The sequence below is a fragment of the Prionailurus bengalensis genome, chromosome C1 (genome assembly GCF_016509475.1).
Source record: "Prionailurus bengalensis isolate Pbe53 chromosome C1, Fcat_Pben_1.1_paternal_pri, whole genome shotgun sequence".
Classification (NCBI taxonomy): Eukaryota; Metazoa; Chordata; class Mammalia; order Carnivora; family Felidae; genus Prionailurus; species Prionailurus bengalensis.
Window position 1 is genome coordinate 194,726,166 of NC_057345.1, and position 27,213 is coordinate 194,753,378.

A 27,213-nucleotide genomic window follows, 5' to 3' on the forward strand; every position below is an offset into this window, starting at 1 on the left:
GATGGTCTGCAAAACTTGTGAGAGATAACCTTTATATGAGGATGAATCTGAAAGTGGGGGCTAGCACTTAAAAAAGGGATAGTAGAAGTCTAAATTGTGCTGATGGATGGACTAAATGCCAAGGACATCTCAGAAAAGATTTGGTTTTTAATGTTTATTTTTTATTTTTGGGGGGGAGACGGGGGGGAGGGGCGGAGAGGCGGGGCAGAGGATCCAAAGTGGGCTCCATGCTGACAGCAGAGAGCTGGATGTGGGGCTCACAAACCGTGAAGATCATGACCTAAGCTGAAGTTGGATGCTCAACTGACTGAGCCACCCAGGTGCCCCTCAGAAAAGATTTTTAAAATTGTGGTGTAAAGAAAGAAAAAATAATGCCAGCGATACGAGGAAGTTTATATAATATTAATTTAAGCTTCCCCCCTCGCCTCCATTGAGATAATCTTATCAGGAAAGAATTTACATGGTTAAAAGGAAAGTGAAGTCCAAGATAATGAGAAGATAGGGAATGCCAGGTTTTTAAAACAAATTTTTAATGTTTATTTATTTTGAGAGAGCGAGAGAGAGCAAGCACAAACAAGGGAGAGGCAGAGAGAGAGGTAGTCGCGGAGTCCAACATGGGTCTCCGTCCCACAGACTGCAAGATCATGGCCTGAGCTGAAATAAAGAGTTGGATGATTAACGGACTGAACCACCTAGGTGCCCCAAGAATGCCTGGTTATTTTAGTCTTTTGTCAGGTTCGGTCAAAATATATACTAGATTATTTAAAGAATTTAGAGCTGTGATCATGGGGGCCAGAGTTCGTTATCTTAGAATTGTGGAGAAAAGGAGAGGGTGGAGAAAAGGATGACTGTAGTGACAGAGGCAATAAACTTTTGAAAAAGTAGGTTCTTGATTTGACATTAGAAGTTGGCAAAATTGGGGGCGCCTGGTGGCTCAGTCGGTTGAGCGTCCGACTTCGGCTCAGGTCATGATCTCGCGGTCCGTGAGTTCGAGCCCCGCGTCGGGCTCTGTGCTGACAGCTCAGAGCCTGGAGCCTGTTTCCGATTCTGTGTGTCCCTCTCTCTCTGCCCCTCCCCCGTTCATGCTCTGTCTCTCTCTGTCTCAAAAATAAATAAACGTTAAAAAAATTTTTTTTAAAAAGTTGGCAAAATTGTAGAAAAATGTAATGAAAAGAATGTACTGTTGTATTTAGAAAGGGGAGTGGTGGTGAGTGGGCACCAGTGTTGGTTTACTATAATAAGTCTTTTCAAAACAACCCTATTTCCTTCTTTTATGGTAGTAGGAGATTGGTAGGTCAGGAGACTGTGGTGGATCCTGTTGTCTTTGATGTTAATAAGACATTTAATGGTCTCAATAACTTTGTGGACAAAGAGGACAGTTTTGCACTTATATACTAAGGAGGTAGTTATAGACAATAGTCATGTTTACCTGTTAATAGCACAGACTCGAGTCTCTATGAGTCTGTGTACAAAAAACACACATAAAGAGATTAGTGTGTTTGGCAAATGTAGGAACTTAAGGATGTCACTCTTAATATAACACATGGATTTGTACTTTAATGGTTGTGCCAGATATTGAAAGAGTAACCTGATATCAACGGAAAAGGGATGCTCATAGGTTATGCTGTAGGGCTGTCTATCTGTATTCAGTTCTTGCTCAACAAGCTTGTTTTTTTTGGTCAGCACTTTTAATGTTTTCCAGATTCACAAATTTTTAAAATATGGAAAGAATAACTAGCACATTGGATAGCAGAATTGAAATCTAAATATCTTGATTTTCTTAAGCAATCGACTGAGGCTAATAAGATGAAATTTAACGCCTTTAAACGTAAAATAATGTAATTAGGCTTAAAACATCTACTATTAATACTCTGGAGAAAGTTGTCCTTTTTTTAAAAAAAATTTTTTTTAATGTTTATTATTTTTGAGAGACCAGAGAGAGCGTGAACAGGGGAGGGGCACAGAGAGAGGGAGACACAGAATCCGAAGCAGGCTCCAGGCTCTGAGCTGTCAGCACAGAGCCCAAAGCAGGGCTCAAACTCACGAACCGTGAGATCATAACCTGAGCTGAAGTCAGATGCTCAACCGACTGAGCCACCCAGGCGCCCCGAAAGTTGTTCTTAATAGTTCGTGTGATGTTGTCTGAGAGAAATTATATTTATTTTGTATATGGCTGAAGGAGAAGCTAGGTTCAGGAGTTAGGAGTAGTGAGCTCTTGCTGCTGGGCGCTGGGGGTGCCCAGGTGGTGTTGAATGTCCACCTTTCAGAGTTAATGAGGATCGATGCCTACATTGGATGAAAGGTTAGGTACCTTGGTGACTTCTAAGTTTCCTTTTAATTCTGAATCTGAAAAGAGAAATCTAGATTTGACATTTTAAAAGAATGGTAAGGAATGTAAGGAATCCTTCAGCCTATTCAGTAAGAACAGAATAGAAGAGATTCAGCATCAGAAAGAAGGTAATTATTAAGGTCATTTGCAACCTAGAGAGTCTAAAATTTAAGGACTTTCTAGGTGTTTATGGACTTAATAAATGTTTCTGGCTTTCACAGTTCTCTCCTGTTAGTTTTTAGCATACTAACAAGAATTATCCTTTGTCTGCTTTTCTTGTGAAGTTGAAATACAGTATTGTGTTTCTTCTGCATTGTGGTTAAGATTGACACTGATTACCAGAAAGTAAATATCGTCAGAGTGAACTGGTAGTAAAGTGAAAGAATAAAACACTCCTCTGCCTCCGGTTTTCATTCCTCTAAAAATACAAATGGGAATGGGTGGTTTTTTAGCTTTCCATTGAAGTTAAAGGTAATATTTATGAACTCTTTTCTTAGGAATCATCCTCTATCTTCCGAGGCTAAGGAAATTTGGATTTCTAAAATTGATTGACATATCTGCACTTAAAAAACAATCTGCTGTTTTTTTATCTTATGTAAGCAAGCCCCTCATTTTCATAAGCTCATAAAACTGAAACAGTGGGATCTTGTTTGATTAATTATTCACTGGTGGTAAAATTTGGAGAGTAGTACAATTAAAGTACATTTTATTTTGTGTTGAAGCAGGATTCTGAACGAGTCTTGACAAGTTTGTGAGTAGAACCTAGAGAAGTGAAAATCATAGCTTCCATAAGCCTCTAGATCTAACTTCCCATTTACAGGAGAACATAGCAAGTTAAACCGCCCCATGAGGAAGCATTCCGATCAGATCCGGAATATGGGACATTCCACAGGACCTTTGGCCTGGGTTCTTTCAAAATTTAATATCATGACTAAGTAAAAAGGTAGGGAGTTTGCTCTGTTCTAAAAGAGAATGAAGGGAATGCAATGTGTGAATCTTAGTGGATCCAGGTTTGAGGCAAAAAATTTATTAAAGCATTTTAGGAACAGATAAATTCAAATGTGCACTAACTTGACAATATTAAGACATTGTCAATTTTTTTGAGTGTATAAATGGTATTGTGGCTATGAGAAGAATGCCCTTATGTTAAACATTTTTTTAGTGTTTATTTTTGAGAGAGAGGGGGAGAGCGAGCAGGGGAGGGGCAGAGAGAGAGGGAGACAGAATCTGAAGCAGGCTTTGCGCTGTCAGTGCAAAGCCCGATGTGAACCCCTGAATTGTGAGATCATGAGCTGAGCTAAAGTCGGATGGTCAACCAACTGAGGCACCCAGGTGCCCCCAAGAATGCTCTTATTTTTAAGAGATGCACGCTGAAGTATTAGTGGTCAAGTGTCATGATGTGTGTAATTTCAAATGGTTGGGGAAAAACATACATATATGTGGAAAGAAATCAGATGTGGTAAGTTAACAGTTGTTGAATCTGGGTGAAGGGTATACAGGATATTCTGTATGTTTGAAAATGATCACTCCTGGGGGGGCAGTTAGGAAGTATATATTACATACGTACATATATATAAAAGTAAATGTATATGAAAAGTAAAGCTTGCAAAGCCAATATATTAGTTGAACAAACAGGTTGGCATTATTCATTCTGTGTGGGAGGTACAGAAATGAAGTATAACATCTATTTTTATTTGTCCACATACTTGATTTATTGTATTTGAGTTGGTACACATGAATTTTCTATGTAAAAATTTTTGTCTGCTTTCTTGTTCAAAGGATGATCATATTGGCTTATAAACATAATGACTTCTGAAGCTTGTTTGTTATAAGTGAAATCTATTTAAAAGGCTTAAAATACGTTGTGGTTTAGTTTGCATAGTAGAAAGAACCTAGAAAAGTTACAGGGGAAGTGAAGGATAAGTTTCACTTGTAAGAGAAGTATTTAATATTCTGAAAGTTCTAAAAGCACACAGCATGTGTTCAGTTACCTTCTGGCAACTATTTGGCAGTGTTTGGTTAGAATTTTGAAAAACTGAAACTCTAATTCAGAAACTCCTAGAAATCCTGATGAGTTATCTCTATTCCCTGCCAGTGTCACTTGTGTATTACATTTGCTTTATAGCTTGTAGTCTGAAATTAAAAAAAAAAACAAAAACACCTTATATATTTTTTCAGGTGGCTTCTCTACCCAAGAACTACTTTGTGTATAGACAGAGTCATTATCTGTGAAATCATACAGCTGTTCATGAGAAAAATAGTGTAACTTTTTTGGCTTTTCATGCCTAAATTACTGAAGATCTCAATTTTCGTAAACTGGTTCAGCTTTGATAAGGGAAAAGCAATCTGTTAAAAGATTATCTGACTTTACTGCTTCAAGGTTCTTTTGAGTTATTATTCAAGTCTTTCAAGTCTGTTAAGTTTAGTATGAAGTGTGTGGAATAAGTCTAAAGATGCTTTTTAGCCTAACGCTCTCTTGAATTGGCTGGGCAGTGTTGGGTTTAGTATGAGTAATACTTCGTGTGTAGGTGTGTTCTCTGTATAATTACGCTGGCAAGTTACAGTCATAAGTCTCTGCTTTTCTTCCCACTCTCTCTGCTCTCTCCCTGGTATGCAGAGTATTTGATATCTGACAATGGAGGACAACAACTCTCAATAAGTGACGCCTTCATCAAAGGTAATTTTCTCAAAAGCTGTACACGGGATATTGTGTCTTGTTTGTGAGGATGTGCTTAGGGCCTAGCACACTGATTGGCACAGAGTAGGTACCGCAAATAAATTTGATTGTTTTAATATAATGGGAACACAGTTTTTGATACATATGGTGACTCTGAGAATGTTGGGAGTGAAGAATATAAACTTGGACTTGGTTTGAGACAGGCTATCTGATCTGAAGGGTAATTGTTTAAAAGCTTTTAAATAGAATTTGCATTTTATTCTTTTTTTTTTTTTAATTTTTTTTTTTCAACGTTTATTTATTTTTGGGACAGAGAGAGACAGAGCATGAACGGGGGAGGGGCAGGGAGAGAGGGAGACACAGAATCGGAAACAGGCTCCAGGCTCTGAGCCATCAGCCCAGAGCCCGACGCGGGGCTCGAACCCACGGACCGCGAGATCGTGACCTGGCTGAAGTCGGACGCTTAACCGACTGCGCCACCCAGGCGCCCCTAGAATTTGCATTTTATTCTTTTAAAGGCATACATAGCTTATGCTTTCCAAATCATGAATATAATATTAAGTATTGACATACATATCATCAAGGATTCTCAAACCTGTCAGAAAGCCTCCAAGGAGATCTCATCCAATTGAGGACGCTGCTTGCCCTGTGGAACTGGGAAGAGAAGTGGGCAGAGGAGATAAAGAACTGATTCTGCTGGTCCATATCTTGGGGACGGAAGGCAGTATGGAAGAGTACATCTTCTCTTACACCTTCCCTACTTAGCTTACTGTGGAGTACTGACATGCTTAATTAGTTCATAACCCTCCACAGCCTAGACCTTAGACAGTGGGAGGGCTTCAAATAAAAGAGAAAAGGTGGGGCAGGCTGGTGCATGGGGGGCCATTCGCAGCTGATCTCAAAATTTAGCAGGGTTTCTATATTCACCTCTGAACACCTGGTTCAACCAGAAGTTGATAGGCCCGCTGTTTACATAATTAAAATGTACAGTTTTTGTTCCTCGCATGTGGACATGTTCTTTACTTTATAGTGCTGGACCATTATGTTGGAAGCTGTTTTGTTTGTTTGGTTGGCTTTAAGAGGGGGGAAGGATGAGAGAATTTTTGTAAACGTTTCCCACCTCTTTCTATTTATTCAGTCACATTTTTCAGTAGTTATATAGTGAGCATTTTTTTTTTTTTGCAAAACTTTTAATGTTACCTATTTATTGTTTAGATCCACTTTCATTCTTTTTAAAAATTTAAAGATTTTACAAAATTTTACATAGATTGTTACCATGTTTTAATGTTTCTTTGTAGTTCATTTTTGGGTCTGACTTATAAAAATTTGGCTTTAAAAAAGGCCTTTGTTTTTTATATTGAGAAAGAAACACTATTAAGAATTGTCTGGATAAACTTTCTACACTGTCACATGCTGGTTCAGACGTATCAGAGCTGAGCTTTTCTCTTTCAAGTTCAGCACCCACGCTATCACATGTTGTTCTGCCAGCATTCAGAGTTGTGCTGAATGCAGTTTTTAGTTTGTGTTTTATAAGGAAAGCTGGCCTCCTTTTTTAATGTCCCCAGCTGAATAAAAGGACTATAAAAAAATCTCATTTGTTTCTCAGAAGCCATATTTAAAATTGTTGGCTTAAGAGTCCTAGTCACTTACGTAAATTTGCTTTCTGGTGTTCTGTCTCTGATTTTGGCTGTTATGAGTTGATGATCTAAGTCAGACTTAATTTTTTTATTTGTGTATTGACACATGTCCTTGCCTTTTTATACCAATAGTTTGAACTGACAGACTTTAAAAAATTTCAAAGGATAACTTGGCACTTTCTTAACCTGTAAGTATATGGTATAAAATGCAACAGCGAAAGACAATTTCTTATTTTATACTTAGAATCCTTATTTAATCGTCGAGTTGAGGAAAAATCCAAAGAGCTGCCTTTCACACCTTTGGGTTGGCATCATAACAACCTGGAGCTGCTGAGGGAGGAGAATGGAGAGAAACAAGCCATGGAGAGGTTGCTGTAAGGCAGTGAGCTTTTTGATTTTAATTTTCCACTTTTATAATGTTCGGTGACTTGGTGGGCTTATGCATAGTAGTTTTTCTTCCTCATGAAATCAAAAATACTAAGATTACTTAGGAAATAAAGCCTATTCTGATGAACTTTCTTGTAAGAGTCCTCAACTGTGATTGTCTGTGCCCACTGTAATTTATGGGGTAAAATTTCATTGAATTAAAGGGGTTATCTTAATTGAATATACTCACAGATTTCATTCATGTGCAAGATCATTAAGGCGCAGATAAAATAAGATTGACTCAAACAGATCTTCAAGCCCTAATTCCCATGCTTATTTCTTTGTAGAGTGCCTGTTGATTTTCAGAATTCTTGTCTCTGGCGGTATTAACTCTGCAAACTTCTTTCTTGTGACATTTTTGTAGCTCAGCTAATCATAACCACATGATGGCACTACTCCAACAGTTGCTCCATAATGAGTCATTGTCACCATCTTGGAGGGACATCATTGTATCACTGGTCTGCCAGGTTGTTCAGACAGTCCGACCTGATGTCAAGAACCGGGATGATGACATGGACATCCGTCAGTTTGTCCATATTAAAAAAGTGAGTTCCGCTAATGCCTTTCTAATGCTAGGTGCTGATCGGTGGGCCTGGCAGTAATTTGGCTCTTAATGGTCATCTAAAGGGGGTTCTCGGTGAGGAGGGGAAGGTTTTTCTGCCTGATATGTTTGTTAACAATGAACTCAGTGGTCATGGAAGCCACTCATAGGAAGTGAGAGGTGAATGGAAGGGGTGAGTTGGGCGTGGAGTGAATTGGGAAACCAAGCAAATATGGTTTCTTCCTTTCTTGCTTCCTTTTGCTTGATGTGTCGTCTATGAGAAGACCTCTTCCCACAGATTACTGTCACTGTTCTGAGGAAAAGCAGTGGGTAATTGCTTTATTTAGCTGGAAATGGAGTCCTGTATGTATTTTTTGCCTATGACGTTTGACTTAGTAATGGTTTTACTTGCCAATTTGTTCGGTCAGATTAGTATTTTAGAGCACCAGCTAATACTGTAGAGAGTGGGAAATGGGTAAATAGACAGTCGTGCTAGATGCCATTAATTATTGGTTGAAAGGAAGAGCTATATTCTGGAACTTCTGTTCTGATTTGATTACATAATAGTTAAAATTAAAAATGGAACTAAATAATAACATCCAAACAACTGGATTCTAAGGATATATTATTGAGTTTTGTTTTATTTCATTAGATTCCAGGTGGAAAGAAGTTTGATTCTGTGGTTGTCAATGGATTTGTTTGTACCAAAAATATTGCACATAAAAAGGTAATGTGATCTTTTCCGACAGTGAAGGTCAGCAAACTATGATTGTGTACCAAGCCAACATGTTGGGGTACTAACTTCTAATCACAGAAGAGAAGGAGAATGGATATCAAGGAGTAGTTTAGCAGTGTCTGCTATAGGGGTGAAATCTTGGAGGTTCAGGAAAGGTCTCCCAGAGCTGATGATGATTAGGATTTGGATAATAGGAACTCATCGGACAAAAGGAGGTAGGGGGAGGGTGGGTCAGGCTTCCAGACCAACAGAATGATAGGATACTGGTATCATTTCTCCCTTGACCCTGCCACATCTTAGGGAGACAAGGTTTCTCTAATAGCCTGGAGTCCTTCCAGAGGCCTAGAATTTTAAAACTTTGCTGTTTTAGGGCTGAGCTGCAGAATTATCACTGATAGTCTGTTATCTTTCTTACCTTCTATCTCTGCCTTCAGGCCTGAGGTCTCTTTCTAGCACTAACACAAAGAAATGGGGTGAAATAACCTGGTGTGTTAAGGAATCTCTGAGATCCTAAGGTGCAAGATGAGAAAGGAGATGAGGTTGGAGGAAGCAGGCAAGGGCTTTGTATCCCAGTAGGGGCCTTGAACTTTATTCTGAAGGCCACTGATTCTCAAAGTGCATAGTACATTAGGGTCACCTGTGCACGTAGTTAAATATGTAGAGTCCTAAGCCCAACCCCTAGAAATTCTCATTCAGTATAAGGGAGTTGGTGGGGTGGGGAGGTGGGGTTGCTTTTAAAGTAGGCGTTCCAGATGTTTCCAGTGTCATTTGTTGCTCCTCACGTTTTGAGAAGCCATCAGTCTAGCAGTGCTCTCAAACTTGCTGTGCTTCTGAATCACTATGGGAGCTTACTTCAAATAGAGATAACCTGACCCCCCACCTCTGGGAATACTGATTTGGTTACTATGAGAGCTTAGGCAGATTTCTAGCCTGAACGACTAGGTGGGTGAACTGCAGTCCTATCTTCACTCTTTTCTAAGCAGAGACTAATTCATTTTTGGTAAAGGCATTAGGCTCCTGAAAATCATTAGTGACCATAGATAAATAAAAGTACGCTTGGATTTGAACTATTGTCAGTATTTATACATAGAATCTTATTAAACCAGGCACATTACCCATCAAAGTAGTAATTTAAGCCAAATGAAATGATCTGTGTTGAATTAAAAGGTAAGTATGTTGAGATTATCTCCAGAATTGAAAGTTGTATGTGGTTGTGGTAGAAACATAGGCATGAATGACTGTCTTGCTCCACTGACCATATTTAGAGGTAGTCTTTAATTTGTAGTTGGTAAAAAATCCCTAAATGTAGTTCCCCAACTGATGAGTCACTGTTTCAAGATCATTTGCCAGTTTGGAGTCTACAAGCACGGTCAGTCTGAAACCTCCATTGCAGGACCCAGGCTCTTCTGCCTGTGGTTTTAGTTACATGGATAGGGTGTATTGTTGGAATCTGTGCTTCTGGATATGCTTTAAGGTTTTCCTTTTTAAACTTTTTACCCACTTTGGCTTGCCAGTTTATACTTTCTTGGAATCTATTCAGGGGGCATTTTCATTCTTTTCTCCCTCTGTCCTTGAATTTTAGAAAGGTTAAGTTAGGCTTTCAAAGTTGCTGATTTCTATGAGTTTATAAAGTATCCTGTCTTTAAGCTCCTCTCCTCCATACCCAGGGCTTGATATCTTTTCTTGCAATATTAAAAAAACAAAAACCTTTTAAGAGAGTATAGAGCCAAGTTTTTAGGAAGTCTGCATTGCTCTGAGCTCATTATTTGTTTTGAAAAAATATTTAAGAGAATACCACAAAAGAACTAAATGAGAGTATTTCATTACAGATATAAGGAAATAATCTATTTAGGAGGAATTATAAACTGTGTGAGTTTAGTGATTAAAGGAGGTCTGTATCATAATAGACTTTAAAATCTTTTAACAAACTTCATCTTTTGTAGATGAATTCTTGTATTAAAAATCCCAAAATTCTTCTGTTGAAATGTTCCATCGAGTATCTCTACAGAGAAGAAACTAAATTTACCTGCATTGATCCTATTGTGCTGCAGGTAAGAACTTCTTACTGAAACAGTGATCTGGAGGGATGTTTGTGTACTGTAGTGCCTGCAAACACTTAGAACTCTTTCCAGCTGCTTAAATTGGAGGGGCAAAGAAACTCGATTGCATTTGTTTCATTAAAAACATTTTTTATAGGGGCGCCTGGGTGGCTCAGCTGGTTAACCATCTGACTCTTGATTCCGGCTCAGGTCATGATCTCATGGTAATGGGATCAAACCTCTTGTATGGCTCCACACTGACAGCGCGGAGCCTGCTTGCGATTCTCTCTCTCTGCTCCTCCCCCGCCTATGCTCCCTCCCCTCCCACCCAATAAATAAATAAACTTAAAAAAAAATTTTTTTAATTTATTAAATCATTATAAAAGACATTTTTATGTATTACTTTGGAAGCTTACCAAAACCTCTGTCACTCCTCATTTTTATTTATATTTATTGTTTTTTAAATGTTTATTTATTTTGAGAGAGTGCATGCACTTGCAAGCGGGGGATGGGGCAGAGAGAGAAAGAGAGAGAGAGGAGAGAGAGAGAATCTTAAGCAGGCTCTGTGCTGACAGCACAGAGCCCAACACTGGGCATGATCTCACATGCTCACATGTGAGCATGAGATCATGACCTGCGCCGAAATCAAGAGTCAGATGCTTAACCAACTGAGACACTGAGGCACCCCTGTCATTCCTTATTTTTAGAGTTTCAAAGTGTTAAGGGGAACCTAGAACTTTTTGGGAATATACGGAAGAAAAAGTGAAAATCTGAATTCTGGCCTCTGTGTGCACTTGGGTTGTTGATTTACTTCAAGTATTTTTCTAACTTACCAGATTTCCCAGTGGCAATACCTGGCTTTTCATATAGTCTGTTGTACTAAAACACTTGTTTCTGGAACACCAGTTACCTTGTACACAGCTGGTAAAGGGGAGCAGCATCAGATGGAAGTTGTGTTGGTTTCTATGTGATTTTTCTTAGCTAAGGGGACCCAGCATGGCTGCAGTAGGATCATAACCCTCATAACCCTCAACTGGAAAGAAGAATCCGCCTCAGCTTGGCTGCTACCAAGGCAGGAACCCTTTTGGCTCTTTTTAAGAAATTCAAAGTGCTCTGCTGTTGGAAGGGCTCTCTCCCTGGAGGGAAGCACCCCTAGCCCTGGGTGCTTCTTAATGGCTCCACTGCTCAGAGCTCCTTTTGTGGTTGTACTGTTGCAGTTGCTTTTGTACACTTAAAATTTCCCTTGAGGCATGAGGCAGCCTCCAGCTGTGCTGAGCTACCCATTGGGGCTGCCCACATTCTCTCTCAAGGTACTGATTACTTTTGTTAGTGCACTGGATATGAAGTTATATTGGTCTAAAAAGTTTTTTGCCCCGACTTCTTTTCTACCATAAATACTATTAATTTTAATCAGCTGTTGTTCAAAATGGGAGGTTTTCAGGAATGTGTCTGTAATGTTATAGTAGAAACACATTCAGTTCCAGAAACATTTAGAGAAACTTGAAAATTCGTGGGTGATAGGCACATTTTTCTGAGAGTGGTAGGAGCAGTCACTTTTGTACTGAATTCATAGACACCAACAGAAGAAACTTCGTTGTGGTTTGTGGAACTCTGCTCTATTGCTTAATGAACTCTGTTACTTGGGGCTCTTTCCTCTTTAGAATTCAGTTATAAATAAGGGCAAATCAGGGGTTCTGCCTATATCATACCCTCCCTACTAGCTCTGATGTACTGTGCCTTCTCAGTGGTGACCTGAAATAAGGAATTAGGGGAAACACAATTACTGTTTGTGGAATCTCAGATTCTTTAATGCTGGGAATTTTCTTGATCTCAATGAAGCGGTCCGTGGAAAACTTCTATAGGATCAGATCACAACTGCATTGATTGTAGGGCTTATCCTGATTGCATTTGTTAAAATGTATAAAATTATAGGTCTTGTAATTGATGAATTGGGTAGCTGAAATCCACAGGTAATTATTTACAGAACATTTATACTTAAATTTATTCACTCCATTTTAACTCCATTCTTGCAAGTAGGTTAACATACTAAAGTCTTTTTGTGTTAGAGAAGTTTGCTCTGGGCAAACATGTATCTAAGAGACATGATTTAATTCACATAACCTAAAGCATCTTGGTTGTGCTTTGAAACATAGTTTCTTATACCTCTAATACCTGCCCTATAGAAGTTTTTAGTTTGAATTAATATAAAGCATCAGCTTATTTTTTTCTCCTTTTTTGTTTGGTCCAATCAATGTGGAATAAGCAAAGAAGAAGCTGAAATTTTGGTTCATACAGGTGTATCTCAGAGATACTGCAAGTTCGGTTCCAGGCCACTGCAGTAAAGCCAGTATTGTGATAAAGCAACTTAGGTGACTTGTTTGGTCTCTCAGTGCATATAAAAGTTATGTTTACACCGTACTGTAGTCTTTTAAGTGTGCAAATGGCATTATATCTAAAAAAAAAAAAAGCATACATGAATTAAAAACACTTTACTGCTAAAAAATGCTGACCATCATCTGAGCTTTCAGTGAGTTGTTCAAAATCACGATTACAGAGTACCATAACAGATATAGTAAGAATGAAAAAGTGTAAAATGCTGCGAGAATTTCCAAAATGTGACACAGATATGAAATGAGCGAATGCTGTTGGAAAAATGGTGCCAATAGACTTGTTTGACACAGGGTCGCCACAGACCTTCAGTTTGTAAAAAGTGCAGTACCTGCGAAGCACAGTGAAGCAAACTATAATAAACAAGGTATGCCTGTAATTAGAAAGAGGATGAGTGACAGAGGCCAAGCAGGTAATTACGCTGGGGCTTTACAGTGTCTTCACAAAGCTGGCACTACTGGTGGAATTACGATATTTGGAAGTTTTGGGTTTGAGAACAAATGGCTAAGAAAGAATTCTTGAGACATTTTCGGTGTAAAGAGGTGATTTTCTTACAGCTTGGGGAGAAAGAGGGAAACAGAGGCAAAAGAAATGTAACTGAGCAGAAAGAGCTGCCCTGGAATTGTGAGGAGTGACTGATTATATACTTTTTAATTAGTGAGGGTTAGGGATAGCAGAAGTCTCTAAGGAATTTGGAAGCAAGACTTTCTGGACCTTGACGGGCTAGTTGCTATTAAGATAAGGTTACATTTAGTCTTTAGTAAACCATAAACATTGAGGCCCTAAGGCAGCCCTGAGTTCCTTGAAGAAGGTCACACTCTGCATGTTCAGGTATCAGTGTGCTGTAAGCTGTTAGGAAATTTAATTTAAGTTACAGTTCTTTTGCCTTTGTTTCCCTCATCACTACTAGGTCTGTTGGTGTGCCTCTGCTCCATTCCATGCTCATGGCCCACTTCCTGATATTCTGTCCTTGCTGGGCCTGGCCCAGGCCTCCTTTGAACATGGTGCTTCATGTGCAGTCACGATAGCTGATTATAGTTGGGACTGAGAGGACTGTATTTGCCATCCCTGTGCCAAAGGCCAGAAATTAAAAAAAAAAAAAAATCAACTTATTATAGTTACACTTTTGAAGCTGCACAGATAAAATCATTGAAAATGCCATTAAATGACCATTTGGTAAGTAGAGTAGGAAATTAACACGTTTCAAGGGAAAAACTCCATTTCGTTAGTAATTGGAGATGTTGAAAATGTACGATTTCTATCAGTAAACAGAAAACGGTAGAAATGTACTTCATAGTGGTGGGTTCATTGCAGGGAGTAGGCTCATCCATTGCTGGCGGCACTGACCATGAATACAGACTTGCTCAAAAGACACTTCGGGCGTGTGGAGCAGAAGTGACAGACATGCACACACATTCAAGTGTCTCCTTTCTGGAGCCCATAAATTTTATGAAACAGTCAGTGATTTGTATTGTTTTAACTCTGGTCATTGTTGGTAGTATTCATTTGCTTTGAAAATAAGCCTTCGTCAAGAAATTGTATGAAGTGGTATGTTTTAGGTCTTTATAGCTGTTCTAAGTAGAAGATGATCTTCTGGGAGATTGAAATGAGGGAGAAGCTGAAATAGCATCTGTTAGAGAGTTATTTATTCCAATACCCAAAGAAGAGCTACTCTAGTTAATTGCAGAATGTAGAAGGGGGATTCTGTATTTAAAGAATGAGAAATTGCTTTCATTGGGGAGTTAGGTTCACTGAGGTTAGGTTTGTTTGTTTTCTTTTAATCTCTAAGAGCAAACTAATTGGATTCTTGGCTTTCACATTATTAGTTATTAAGAATTGAAAATCCTTCAAAGTACAATTAGTGAGTCAGAAAATGGAATTTCTCCTAAAACCCTTTTTTATTAGCATAACCAACAGTTCAGATTTATGAATAATATTCTTGGTTGTGTTTGAAGTGACTTGCTTATAGACTTATTTGGAGATGAAGAGACTTAGTCAAACCCTCCTGGTGTTTTAATATTTGTAGATCTTGAATTGAAGCAGGTATAATATTTTTGATGTTTTTTTTTTCCTTAGGAAAGGGAATTCTTGAAGAATTATGTTCAGCGAATAGTTGATGTTCGACCTACATTGGTTCTAGTTGAAAAAACAGTGTCTCGGATTGCCCAAGACATGTTACTAGAACATGGCATTACTTTGGTCATTAATGTAAAATCAGTGAGTCTTCCTATTTTTCTATCACTTAAAAAAAATCTCTGTTTTTAAATTTATATGCATCATATTGATATGCAGGGATCTTTGATTATCTGTTTGGTCTTCCATATTTATTGAAAGTAGGACAGTAAGCACGACGGTCGTTTCTTTATTTAAGACTAGAGAATCTCAGACTGGAGGAAAGGGTAATAAATTATATAGCACTCATTATAGTTGTAACACCAAAGATGTAATAGATAATTGGTAATGACTAGTATTTGTTGAGCCTTTGTTTTGTTTGGGGAATTGTACGAGTAGAAGATGCTCTCACTGCTGAAAAGTTACCCTCTTCAGAATAGAGGCCACCTCTAGGAAATTTCCTGTTTCCCCCAGTCCTGTGCCAATGCACGATGCTCACATGTCTTTTAATAATGTTATTAATATGAGTCTGGTTTGTTTTCGTGGGAACATATTGATCACTGAGCAACTACTTACCGTGTAATCTAGTCAAAAATTATTATATAATTAAAATTAAGAAAATTAATTGTGAAGTTTATGTCTAAATTTTTCCTATTTTCCAGATAAAATTTACTAAGAATTTTATTCTCTAATTTTGTAATAAAACGTTTTTCTGTGTTCTAGCAAGTTTTAGAACGAATCAGTCGGATGACCCAAGGTGATTTAGTAATGTCGATGGACCAGCTGCTTACAAAACCCCACCTGGGCACCTGTCACAAATTTTATATGCAGATCTTTCAGTTGCCTAATGGTGAGTGATCATTAGATAGATTGACCTGAGATTGGAGAATTGAAGAAATGAGTAAACTCATCAGTACTACAGTGTTTACTTTGTCCTAATTTCTAATAATCCATTAATAATGTTTAGTTATAATACTAACATCTATTAGCAGTGTTTGTTAAATGAGAATTGGTAACTGTGGTCTTACTTGAAAGTTTTTCTTTTGTAGAGGTCAAGATAATGAAATAATTCTGTCTGGGCTTGTGGAATGCCAACTATGTCTTCTTAAACTTTTTATATGTTTATTTGTAGAGCAAACCAAAACACTGATGTTTTTTGAAGGCTGTCCACAGCACCTGGGCTGTACAATCAAGCTTAGAGGAGGCTCTGATTATGAGCTGGCTCGAGTTAAAGAGATCCTAATATTTATGATCTGTGTAGCTTATCATTCTCAACTAGAAATCTCCTTCCTCATGGATGAATTTGCTATGCCTCCTACGTTAACACAAAACCCTTCCTTCCATTCTCTGATTGAGGGGCGGGAGGATGAAGGGACCGCACAAGAGCCGTTCAGCGGAAGCCCCCTCCCCCGGGAGCCTGACTTTCCTTCAGAATTTCTGCCCTCTGATGATAGCAGTTTGCTAGAATCAAGGATTGTGTTTGAGAAGGGTGACCAGGAGAATAGAAGCATTCCACAGGATGTTGCCTGTTTGAAGCATCAAGAGTATGCCACAACGGCTTGCCCCGCAGGGATCCCCTGTGCTCTCTTTCCATCGGTCCCAGAATCGTTGTTGCCGCTGCACGTGGACGACCAGCAGGATGCTGTGGGCTTGGAGCAGCCGGAGGCTTTGCAGCACCCAGATGAGCTACAGGATCCCAAAAGCCAGATGAGAGCCTTTAGAGACCCTTTGCAGGATGACACTGGATTGTATGTTACTGAGGAGGTTACCTCTTCTGAAGATAAACGAAAGACTTATTCTTTGGCCTTTAAACAGGAATTGAAAGACGTGATCCTCTGTATCTCCCCAGTAATCACATTCCGGGAGCCCTTCCTTTTAACTGAAAAAGGGATGAGATGCTCTACCCGAGATTATTTCGCAGAGCAGGTTTACTGGTCTCCTCTCCTCAATAAAGAGTTCAAAGAAGTGGAAAGCAGGCGGAAGAAGCAGCTGCTTAGGGATCTCTCTGGTCTTCAAGGCATGAACGGAAGTGTTCAGGCCAAGGCTATTCAAGTCTTGCCCTCGCACGAGCTAGTGAGCACTAGAATTGCTGAGCATCTTGGGGATAGCCAGAGCTTGGGTAGAATGCTGGCTGATTATCGGGCCAGAGGAGGAAGAATTCAGCAAAAAAATGCAGACCCTTTTGCTCATTCAAAGGATGTACCTGGTACTTCAAGTGGCAGATCAGGAAGCAAAACTGATGGTGACGAGGAGAAAGGGTTGATTCCGAGTGATGCAGTGTGGTCAACAAAGGTGAGGCAGACCACTTTGGGAGCTTGTGCAAATTTAGAAAGTGTTGAAAAACTTGCTGTGGCAGGGTTAAAAAAACCCCATGAATATGATAGATTGCCTGCAGATTTATTATGTATTTCTTCTTTTAGTTTCTTTTTTTTTTTTTTTTTGCCCGGAGTCTGTTGGCTCATGTATTGCTTTCAAATGTATAAGGTAGGACGGGGCACCTGGGTGGCTCAGTTGGTTGAGCATCCGACTCGTGATTTTGGCTCAGGTCATGATCCCAGGGTCATCGGATAGAGCCCTGGGTCGGGCTCTGTCCTGGGTGTGGAGCCTGCTTGGGATTCTCTCTCTCCTTCTCTCTCTGTCCCACCCCTGCTCGTTCTCTCTCCCTTTCTCTCTCTCTCGAAATAAATAAACATAAAAAAAAATAAAATAAGAGTATAAAGTAATGAAACTTGAGTTTTGAACGTTTCATGCTGAGCTCATAATAAAGTAGGAAGAACTTTGCCGTAGGGAGAAGGGTGGACCCATGTAAAAATTTGTGGCAGGGTAACTTGGGTGTGGTGTGATGCATCCTTGATCCTTTTAATGATTATGAGGGAGAGCAAGATGAAGGTTACTATAGAAAATTGATGTGTTTTTAGAAAATGTCAGATTTATTTATTTAGCATAAAACACTTTGCATTATTTAACTATGATAGTGCCCTTCTTTTTTTTTTTTTTAACGTTTATTCATTTTTGAGAGACAGAGATAGAGTGTGAATGGGGGAGGGGCAGAGAGGGAGGGAGACAGAGAATCCAAAGCAGGCTCCAGGCTCTGAGCTGTCAGTACAGAGCCTGACGTGGGACTTGAACTCACGAGGGACTTGAACTCACGTAGCATGAGATCATGACCTGAGCTGAAGTTGGACACTTAACCCACTGGGCCACCCAGGCGCCCTATGCCCTTATTCTTTTTTAAACAGAAATTGAGGGGAAATTAAGATTTGCTTATGGACATACTGATGGTGGTTGTAATAAAACTAATGAAAACATCCATCTCTAAATGAGGATATGAAGTTGTTTAATAGAATAAATAAGAAGATGTTTAATTTCACTGGCAGTTAGGGAAGTGCTAAATAATAATGGTATATACTATTTTCTGTTTGGTACATTATTGTTTGTGAGATTGGCAAAAAAAGAAAGTGGTAAGAGTCATGGTTAACATGGTGTGGAAAAATAGCTATAATAAATTTTTTGTAAATTTGTGTTTATATACATTTATGTAAATTTATAGAAAATGATAGGGAGATCTGTTTTAGTTTCTGTGTGTGTGTGTGTGTGTGTGTGTGTGTGTGTGTGTGTGTATGTATGTATGTATGTGTATATACGTACACACATACACATACCTATGGTCCAGGATTCCAATTTTTTAAAATTTTAATTTATATTTATCAAATTTTTATTTAAATTCTAGTTGGTTAACATGTAGTGTAATATTGGCTTCAGAAGTGATTAAGCACTTACATAGAACACCCAGTGCTCATCACAGGTGCCCTCCTTAATACCCGTCACCCATCTAACCCATCCCCACCCACCACCCCTCCATCAAACCCTAGTTTGTTCTCTGTCATTAAGAGTGTCTTATGGTTTGTTTCGCTCACTCTTCCCGCCCCCCTTCCCATGTTTTCATCTGTTTTTCTTTTTAAATTCCACACATGAGTGAACTCATATGGTCTTTGTCTTTCTCTGACTTATTTCGCTTAGCATAATTCACTCTAGCTTTTCCATGTTGTTGCAAATGACAAGATTTCATTCATTTTGGTGGCTGAGTAACATTCTCATTTTATATATATATATATATATATACATATATATATATATATGTATATATATATACACACACACATACATGTATACACACATATACACATACATACACACATATGTACATATATATAAATATATGTATGTGTATATATATGTACATATACCACATCTTCTTTATCCATTTATCATTCAATGGACATTTGGGCTCTCTCCATAGTTTGGCTGTTAATAGCATTGCTATAAACATTGGGTTGCATGTGCCCTTTCAGATCTATATTTTTGTATCCTTTGGGTAAACATCTAGTAGTATAATTGCTGAGTCGTAGGGTAGTTCTATTTTTAACTTTTTGAGGAACCTCCATATTATTCTCCAGAGTGACTGCACCAGTTTGCATTCCCACGAACAGTGTGAGAGGGTTCCCCTTTCACATCCTTGTCAACACCTGTTGTTTCCTGTGTTGTTAATTGTAGCCATTCTCAGGATTCCCATCTTTTATAACCTATTCTGCAGATATAAGTAAGCATCTTATGTAAGGATGCTTACAGTTTGTAGGAATATATATGCGGGGATGTTTGCTGAAGCCTTGTTTCTAGTTTTTTGCAATAAAAAGGATGAGTTGGATCTCACTGAATAACCCAGGTAGAGCCTGTGATACATTTTCAAGGGTTAAAAAGCAAGTAGTGTTATATGCGGAATCCTCTCATTTTTATAAAAACACTATCACCTGTGTATTCGTATGTGGGTGTTTTTGTGTGTACATGCGTGCAAGCTAGCAAAAAGAGGTCATGTTTTTAACTGTATAATGAAAGCAATCACTTTGGGAGGTAGGGTGGCCTCAACAGAGGAGAGGCTTTATGTACTTCATGAATTTCTTCACTTAACTCTGCACTATTTGATTTTTGACAGAGAGCACCTATTGCCTTTGTAATAATCAAGAACAGGTATAAAGTATAAGTAAATAAATACCTGAGAGTTTTTCTCAGATTGATGTTATATCCAGCCATCAGTTCAGACTTTTTTTTTTAATGTTGATCTATTTTGAGAGAGAGAGTGCATGCGCTTGGGTACAAGCGTGAGCAAAGGAGGGGCGGGGGCGGAGGGGGAGAGAATCCCAGGTGGCTCCATGCTTCAGTGCAGAGCCTGACACGGGCCCAATCTCATGAGTCTGGGATCGTGACCTGAGATGAAATCAAGAACCTGATGCTCAACCGACTGAGCCATCCAGGTGCCCCAGTTCAGACTGTATCATATGGACTATTTAGTCAACTATTTACTTCCAAAATAATTCAATGCACTTTTATAAGTAAAAAAGAGTACTGAAGAAAACAAGCTATACATCTGTTTGTATTTTTAAGTTAGCTTAAGGTTTTTGCACTGGTTTGTCTCAAAAATGAGCTGCTCTTCTTCCTTATATTTAGTTTCTGGTAGTTTTCAGTCCTCTGTGGAACCCTTACAGTGAGGACTGGAGGCTTCACAAGTCAAGAGGAATGTGTTGGATATTAGAAGCTTGCGTTGGGGTTGGAGCGTGGTGCCACTTGGGGTGCTCATCCGTTTCTTCCCTTTCAGGTGGACTGTCTGAACCCTGTTAACCACCAGAGACTGTGTGTGCTCTTCAGCAGCTCTTCTGCCCAGTCCAGCAACGCCCCCAGTGCCTGTGTCAGCCCTTGGTAGGGTTTTCCTCTTGCACTGTTGCATTGTATTTAAGAACAGAATTCCAGCAACTTAAAAAAAAAAAAAAAAAAATCAGCCATTACGATCTGTTTTTAGGTTCATGGCATGCTGCTCGTTGTATATGAATTGATAGAACTTTTAAACTTGTGAATTAAATATGAAATTTGTGTTGGTTCATGAGAAGTAAATGAAAGGTACCTTGAGTAAGAGTGAAAAGGATGTGAGGGATGGAAGGACATTTGTACTTATAAAAGTGAGAAAGTTGATACATAAGAGCTATTTTTTTTTTTTTAAGATTTTTTATTTTTAAGTGATTTCTACACCCAACCTGGGGCTCAAACTCACAACCCTGGAGATCAAGAGTCACACACTCTACCGACTGAGCCCACCAGGTGTGCCTGTAAAAGCTAGTTTTAAGCATTTTGATGATAATGTACAATATAGGCAAGTTTTCCATAAGGCATCATTTTCAAAGAAGTGGTCAGTCTTTTGCCTTATTAACGGATTTTGTCCTAAAACTTAATTCTCAGTAGATTGATAGAAAAAGGCTAGTTATTGCATAGTTTTCTCTTTAGTTTTAAAAGTACTCTGGAATGTAGCTGCTTGTTTGTGGAGCACCGTTTCCTTGACAGAATGTGTTCTGTATTTAATCTTGGTCTCCAGAAACACTTATTGCTTCCAGTGAGATCAGGGATCCTTCTGGTTCCTGTATAGCTCTAGCGGACTGAGTCGTGGCTGGGGAACCCACAGGAATTTTCTCTGGGGGTTTACGGACTCCTTAGGTCAAGGCTTGAATAAGGTTTAGGCTACAGCAGGGCTATAACCAAATTCTCTTATTTGTGGGCATTTATAAGTCAGGAATTGGCTCTCCCGGAAGAATATGAGCTGCTGCTATTCTTGCTCAGTAAAGGTATGAGGACCAGAGAGCAAGAGACAGGAGTTCTGTTTTATGGTGATAGAGCAGAAGGGCTCTGTGAAGGAAGCTTTTATCTCTTCCTGGCTCATGTCTATTTTACTCATGTAATGTTATTGTTTATGCATCCTGATGTAGTTTGATAAGATGCTAATGGACTGGGAACGGATAAGGAGCTAGTCCAAACCTGTTTTATCAGCTGAGGTCAAACCTGTTCTAGAAGAACAGCAAAATATTATCTACTCTAATACTGCCTTCTAGTCACATCTAACAAGTAATCAGTTTGTAGTCTCATGAAGTATCTTTGCTGTGTGGCAATTCTTACGATATGTTCCTGAGAAATGTTGTCTTCTTTTAGGATTGTAACAATGGAATTTTATGGAAAGAATGATCTTACATTAGGCATATTTTTAGAGAGATACTGTTTCAGGTAAGAACAAATTTTCTCCTTATGTTTCATGTATGCTTTTCAGATGCCCAGGATTTCAACCTAAAACGTGAACATTAGTTGGAGTATTGTGTGGCCTTCACTGTGATACCACACTCTGTATACCATACAGAGAAGGAATTTATTTCACATTCAACTCCAGGATATCTTATCCAGTTTGTTCCTCAGTCTTTGTCTAATTACACTGCCATCCCTAAGACTTTATTTTAGGATGTTTATCTTTAGAGTGATTGAAATGAGAGGCAGGAGAAGCATGAGAACAGCTAGACCTGGGTTTGAGTCTTAGTGCTGTCACCTGCCACTTAACATGATCAAGAGCAAGTGATTTTTACCAGCCCCCTTTACAGGGAATAACAAGCTCCAGATGTGTCATGGGCTTGACTAGGTAAAAAAATGAGTTGATATTTTAAAAATGCTAAGCAAATAGAAGGTGCTCAATAACTGGAAACTATCACTGAGCTGTAGCTGAAGACAGGATGCTCGGCTGCAGACTCCAAGCAGTGTGGGTGGCACCCCGTGCGGATCGTCCACCGGTCAGCGTGACTCCGGAGAGGATGCTGCTCTTTCTGGAGATGGGGTCCAGTTAGCCAGTATTCATTCTACATTGCTCCTCGGTTTCATGGTTAATGTGAGGACTTTCTTTTTGTCAAAGGCCTTCTTATCAGTGTCCTAGCATGTTCTGTGATACCCCCATGGTGCATCATATTCGGCGCTTTGTCCATGGCCAAGGCTGTGTGCAGATAATTCTGAAGGAGTTAGATTCTCCAGTACCTGGATATCAACATACAATTCTTACCTATTCCTGGTGCAGAATCTGCAAACAGGTAAACGTGCCCTGTTACTGTAAATTTCATACAACATTATTTCTTTTTTTATTTGCATAGTTCTTTTGGGAGGGGGTGGTCTGTATTACTTTGGATTTATTTGTCATTGGGCTCTCATTTATTTTATCTTCCAGTGCTGTGTATTCCATTTAGTGTTTGTTTAGGTTCCATTTTAGAATTTATCAGTCATTATACAAAATATAAATACCTTGTTTGGTAAAATTATGGAGATTATATTTTGACAATTCTCAATTATGCTTATTTATTCAGCACTTATTTAAGCACCATCTGTGTGCCAGGGACTGTGTAAGGGCTTGGCATGGCGTCTGTCCTCTGGGGAGGAGAAAGACTTGTAACACAGTAATTACAGTACGCCAGGATGTTTGTGGCTATTTGAGCCTATATCAACATTTCTATCTTAAGAGATACAGCTGAGACCATGTTTAAATTGATCTCTGCTGGTTTTCATGTGCCATGTGAAAAGGACCATTTTTGAGAAAAAGGAGCATGTGTTTTATTTCTTCTTTTCTTGTTTAACTCTGGAGGATATACTTGGTGACAATATTATGCTTTCAGTATTTACTTTTTATCCAAATTATTTGCAGCAAGCTTATGCCAACTTTAACCTCATTGGCTTATTTTGGAGTGTGTTTTCAGAAGACACATATGAGAATTACAGATAAAATAATAGTGTGACGTATGTCAGTATCAGTGGTTGAGGAAGCCAAAATGAAAGTCTTTTCCTTCTGCAGTAGCACACGTATAGCCGTGAGATCATTTCTTGCAATGATCTTACTTTTTATACTTGTTCTTACAGGAGCAAGTATGGTTCCTGTTAGACAGCTGGTAATATATTGTTGCGGAATATGTGAACTTCTATAGATTGAGCAGTGAATTAAATGAATAACTTAAATTTGATTTTTATATCTTACATGCTTTGGTGTGTATACTTCATTTTAAAACAAAAACTTCTGCCTTTGGGGCTATGTTAGAAAGGAAAAGGTAAACAGTTTTTGTTACACAAAGATGAAAGATTTCCATGTGTAAAAAAGTTATAATATGACCAAACAGTAATATACTTAATATTAAACTCCTGTAAGGCATGATAAAAAAAGGGCACAAAGCAGTTTCACACAAATGGCCAGTAGACGTATGCAAATAAATTTGAGTTGTTAGTAGAGAAGTGTAAATAAAACCAGTGAAGTGCGGTTTTATTTTGTTTTGTTTTTAAGAAATCACATTTCAAAGATTTATAATTCCTGAGATTGGTAAGCAAGTGGGGAAATTGGTATTCTCAGATACTGTTGGAGATTGTGTAAACCAGTGCACCAATTTTGGAAGACAGTGTGGCAAAAAGTCTCCAAGACTGCATAAATATTCATGCCATTTGACCTACCAACCCCCACTTTTCTTAATTTATTCCAAGGCAATAATTATGGATATTTGTAAGTGTGTGTGTATATATGTGTGTGTGTATATATATATATATATTCATTCATCGGAGCATCATCAGAATAAAGAAAATCTTGTAATGTCTTAAATGTATATCAGTAGGGATTGGTTTAATGTGTCCATATAATGGGATATTCTGTGGCCATTGAAATCAAGTTGTATGAGAGTATTTTATGTGGGAAAATATTTATGATACATTGTTAAGTAAAAATAATACAGGGTTATGAAACTAATTATAGGAAAGACTTTTTATTTACAAATATGCTGGCTGGGTACCTTCTATGAATTCATTTATGTGTATTTGTATGTATATACATCATGAAAGTAAAAATACTAGCATATTGATGGTGGTGGGATCACCAATGATACTGCATGTCCAGCTATCCCTAACTCTACCCACTTTAAACCTTTCTTTCTTTTTCCAGTTTTCTGCAGTCAAAATATTAGATTTGTACTAGAAAAGAAAAATTATTTTTTAAAAAAGAGATTCTCAGTATGTGGTTGCATAACAAGTGATTTATATGAATTTCAGGTAACACCAGTTGTTGCTCTTTCCAACGAGTCCTGGTCCATGTCATTTGCAAAATACCTTGAACTTAGGTTTTATGGGCACCAGTACACTCGCAGAGCCAATGCTGAGCCGTGTGGTCACTCCATCCACCATGATTATCACCAGTATTTCTCCTATAATCAGATGGTGGCATCTTTCAGGTAGGAAAGTGACCTTATACATAGTCACCTAGTCCCTAAAGGCTTTGTAACATTTCTTCTATAACTAGATTGAATTAATTTGTGGTGTGTGTTGTTCCCCACTCCCACCCTTGCAAATGCAGAGGGTCATACTCTGTGCTAAGAGCTTTCAGTGTTGTCATTTTATTTAATCCTTATTTTAAGAAATAGGTATTATTATTAACCTCACTTCTGAGCTTATAGGTCACCTAGAGAGCTGGCAAGGGATGAAGTTGTGATGTGAACTAGTAGATCTGCTGTACATGTTAATCTTAACCACTGTTTTACATGGAAGCATTGTCAGAATTTTTGTTGAGACATTAGCATAAGGTTAATTGGATATTCCAGATAGAGCTAAAATCACCAGTTCAAAGAATGGGTCCACTGTGGTGCTGAATGATCTGAGAAAGCCTTCAGGTTCTGCCTTCAAAATATATTCAGAATCTGAACACTTGTTACCATCTCCGCCACTCCCACTGTGGACTGAGCCTCTGTTGCCTTTTGATAGATGATTGCAGTGGCCTCAACCAGTTTCCCTCTGGCCTTGCCCCCTGCAGTCTGATCTCAACAGCAGTCAAGTGATTTCCCTCAGTGAAAATCTGCTCAGGCCACTCCTCTGCTGTAGAGCCTTCTTCTGGGTGTCTGTTTCAGTGAGGGTGGAAGCCAGAGCCTATTTATGGGCCTGTGAGCTCCTGCAAGCTCTGACTGCTCAGTACCTCCTCTGGGTTCTCACCTCCTCCTCCTGTCCCCTCAGTGCAGCCTCATTCGTACCAGGGAGGATCCTGCTTGGGAGCCTGGTGCTTGCCCTTCCTTCTCTGAACCGCCTACTCCCCAGATATCTGCCTGCTTTTCCTTACTTCCTGGGTCTTTGTTCATATTTTACCTGAGCTGACTCCTCACCCCTAGCACTCCCTGTCTCCCTTTCCTGCTTTATTTTTCTCTGTAGCACTTACCGTCTGCAATAATGTATATTTTACGTATTTGTTTATTCCTGAATCTCCTTATTTCTGAATCATGAGGGCAGGAATTCTGGCCCTTGTTGAATGCTGTATCCTCAGCATCTAAAATAACATCTGACACAAAATAGGCCTTCAGGAAATACTTAGAATTAGAGCTTATTTCCTTTGGGAGCAAGAGCTTTAACCGTGAACCTACTGTGTGGACAGGTTATAGCATTTATTAGACAACATAAACTCGTGGGTGGAAAGACTCTTAAGGGACTCATGAGAATAAAGACTGATGAGGAATCCTCAGGAGCTGGGAAAGTGATGTGCTCATGAGCTAATTGTAGAAAGGGATTCCTCTCATTCATAAAGTTTATTTCCCAGCCATTGTTTTTTATTAGCCTCAGGGGATAAATGATGACATCACAGTACAGTGAAGAAATAAACAAGACAAAAACCCTTCTAGAATTGGGGAGGGTATTATAATGGATGAAGTTGTCTTCAATATTTTTATAATTGTTGTAAAATGCTATTTTACAGAAACTTTTTCTTATGCCTCATAGGATTTATGATTACCTCTACTCAAGATATTAAAGTATTTTTTACTTTTCTACTATTACTTGTATTTTTTTCTCTCAGTTATTCTCCCATTCGGCTTCTTGAAGTATGTGTTCCACTCCCTAAGATATTCATTAAACGTCAGGCCCCATTAAAAGTGTCCCTTCTTCAGGATCTAAAGGACTTCTTTCAAAAGTAAGTTTTAGTTTCTTCGATCATCTTTTTTTGCAGATTTTAAAAAAATTGTAAATATTTTAAAATGTCAGGTTTATTCATGTAGCTTTTTTTGAAATCATAAATATTTTTAAAGTTTTCATTTATTTTTTATTACTTTTTAATATAATTTATTGACAAATTGGTTTCCATACAACACCCAGTGCTCATCCCAACAAGTGACCTCCTCAGTGCCCATCACCCACTCTCCCCTCTCCCCCACCCCCCCATCCACCCTCAGTTTGTTCTCAGTATCCAAGAGTCTCTTATTACGATTGGCCTCCCTCACTGTAACTTTGTTTTCCCCCCTTCCCCTCTCCCCTGGTCTTCTGTTAAGTTTCTCAAGATCTACCTATGAGTGAAAACATATGGTATCTGTCTTTCTCTGACTTATTTCACTTAGCATAATACCAACATAAATACTTTTCTAAATATATGTTGCATATATGCCTATTACAAAAAAGAAGTAAGACTGCATAAAAGTATAAAAAA

General features: G+C 38.7%; 1 protein-coding gene across 6 annotated transcripts in view; it reads left to right on the forward strand.

The window, feature by feature from the left end:
* Positions 1-27,213, forward strand: part of PIKFYVE (phosphoinositide kinase, FYVE-type zinc finger containing) — an 82,367-nt gene that overhangs the window by 28,364 nt on the left and 26,790 nt on the right. For all 6 annotated transcript variants that reach the window (XM_043577660.1, XM_043577663.1, XM_043577658.1 and 3 more), the window contains 13 exons: positions 4,947-5,006; positions 6,888-7,017; positions 7,434-7,614; positions 8,263-8,337; positions 10,290-10,397; positions 14,850-14,990; positions 15,609-15,735; positions 16,018-17,177; positions 20,536-20,636; positions 21,912-21,983; positions 22,654-22,825; positions 24,810-24,988; positions 26,590-26,703. In XM_043577660.1, the coding sequence (XP_043433595.1) occupies positions 4,947-5,006; positions 6,888-7,017; positions 7,434-7,614; positions 8,263-8,337; positions 10,290-10,397; positions 14,850-14,990; positions 15,609-15,735; positions 16,018-17,177; positions 20,536-20,636; positions 21,912-21,983; positions 22,654-22,825; positions 24,810-24,988; positions 26,590-26,703 (2,620 nt within the window). The remainder of the gene's footprint in view (positions 1-4,946; positions 5,007-6,887; positions 7,018-7,433; positions 7,615-8,262; positions 8,338-10,289; positions 10,398-14,849; positions 14,991-15,608; positions 15,736-16,017; positions 17,178-20,535; positions 20,637-21,911; positions 21,984-22,653; positions 22,826-24,809; positions 24,989-26,589; positions 26,704-27,213) is intronic.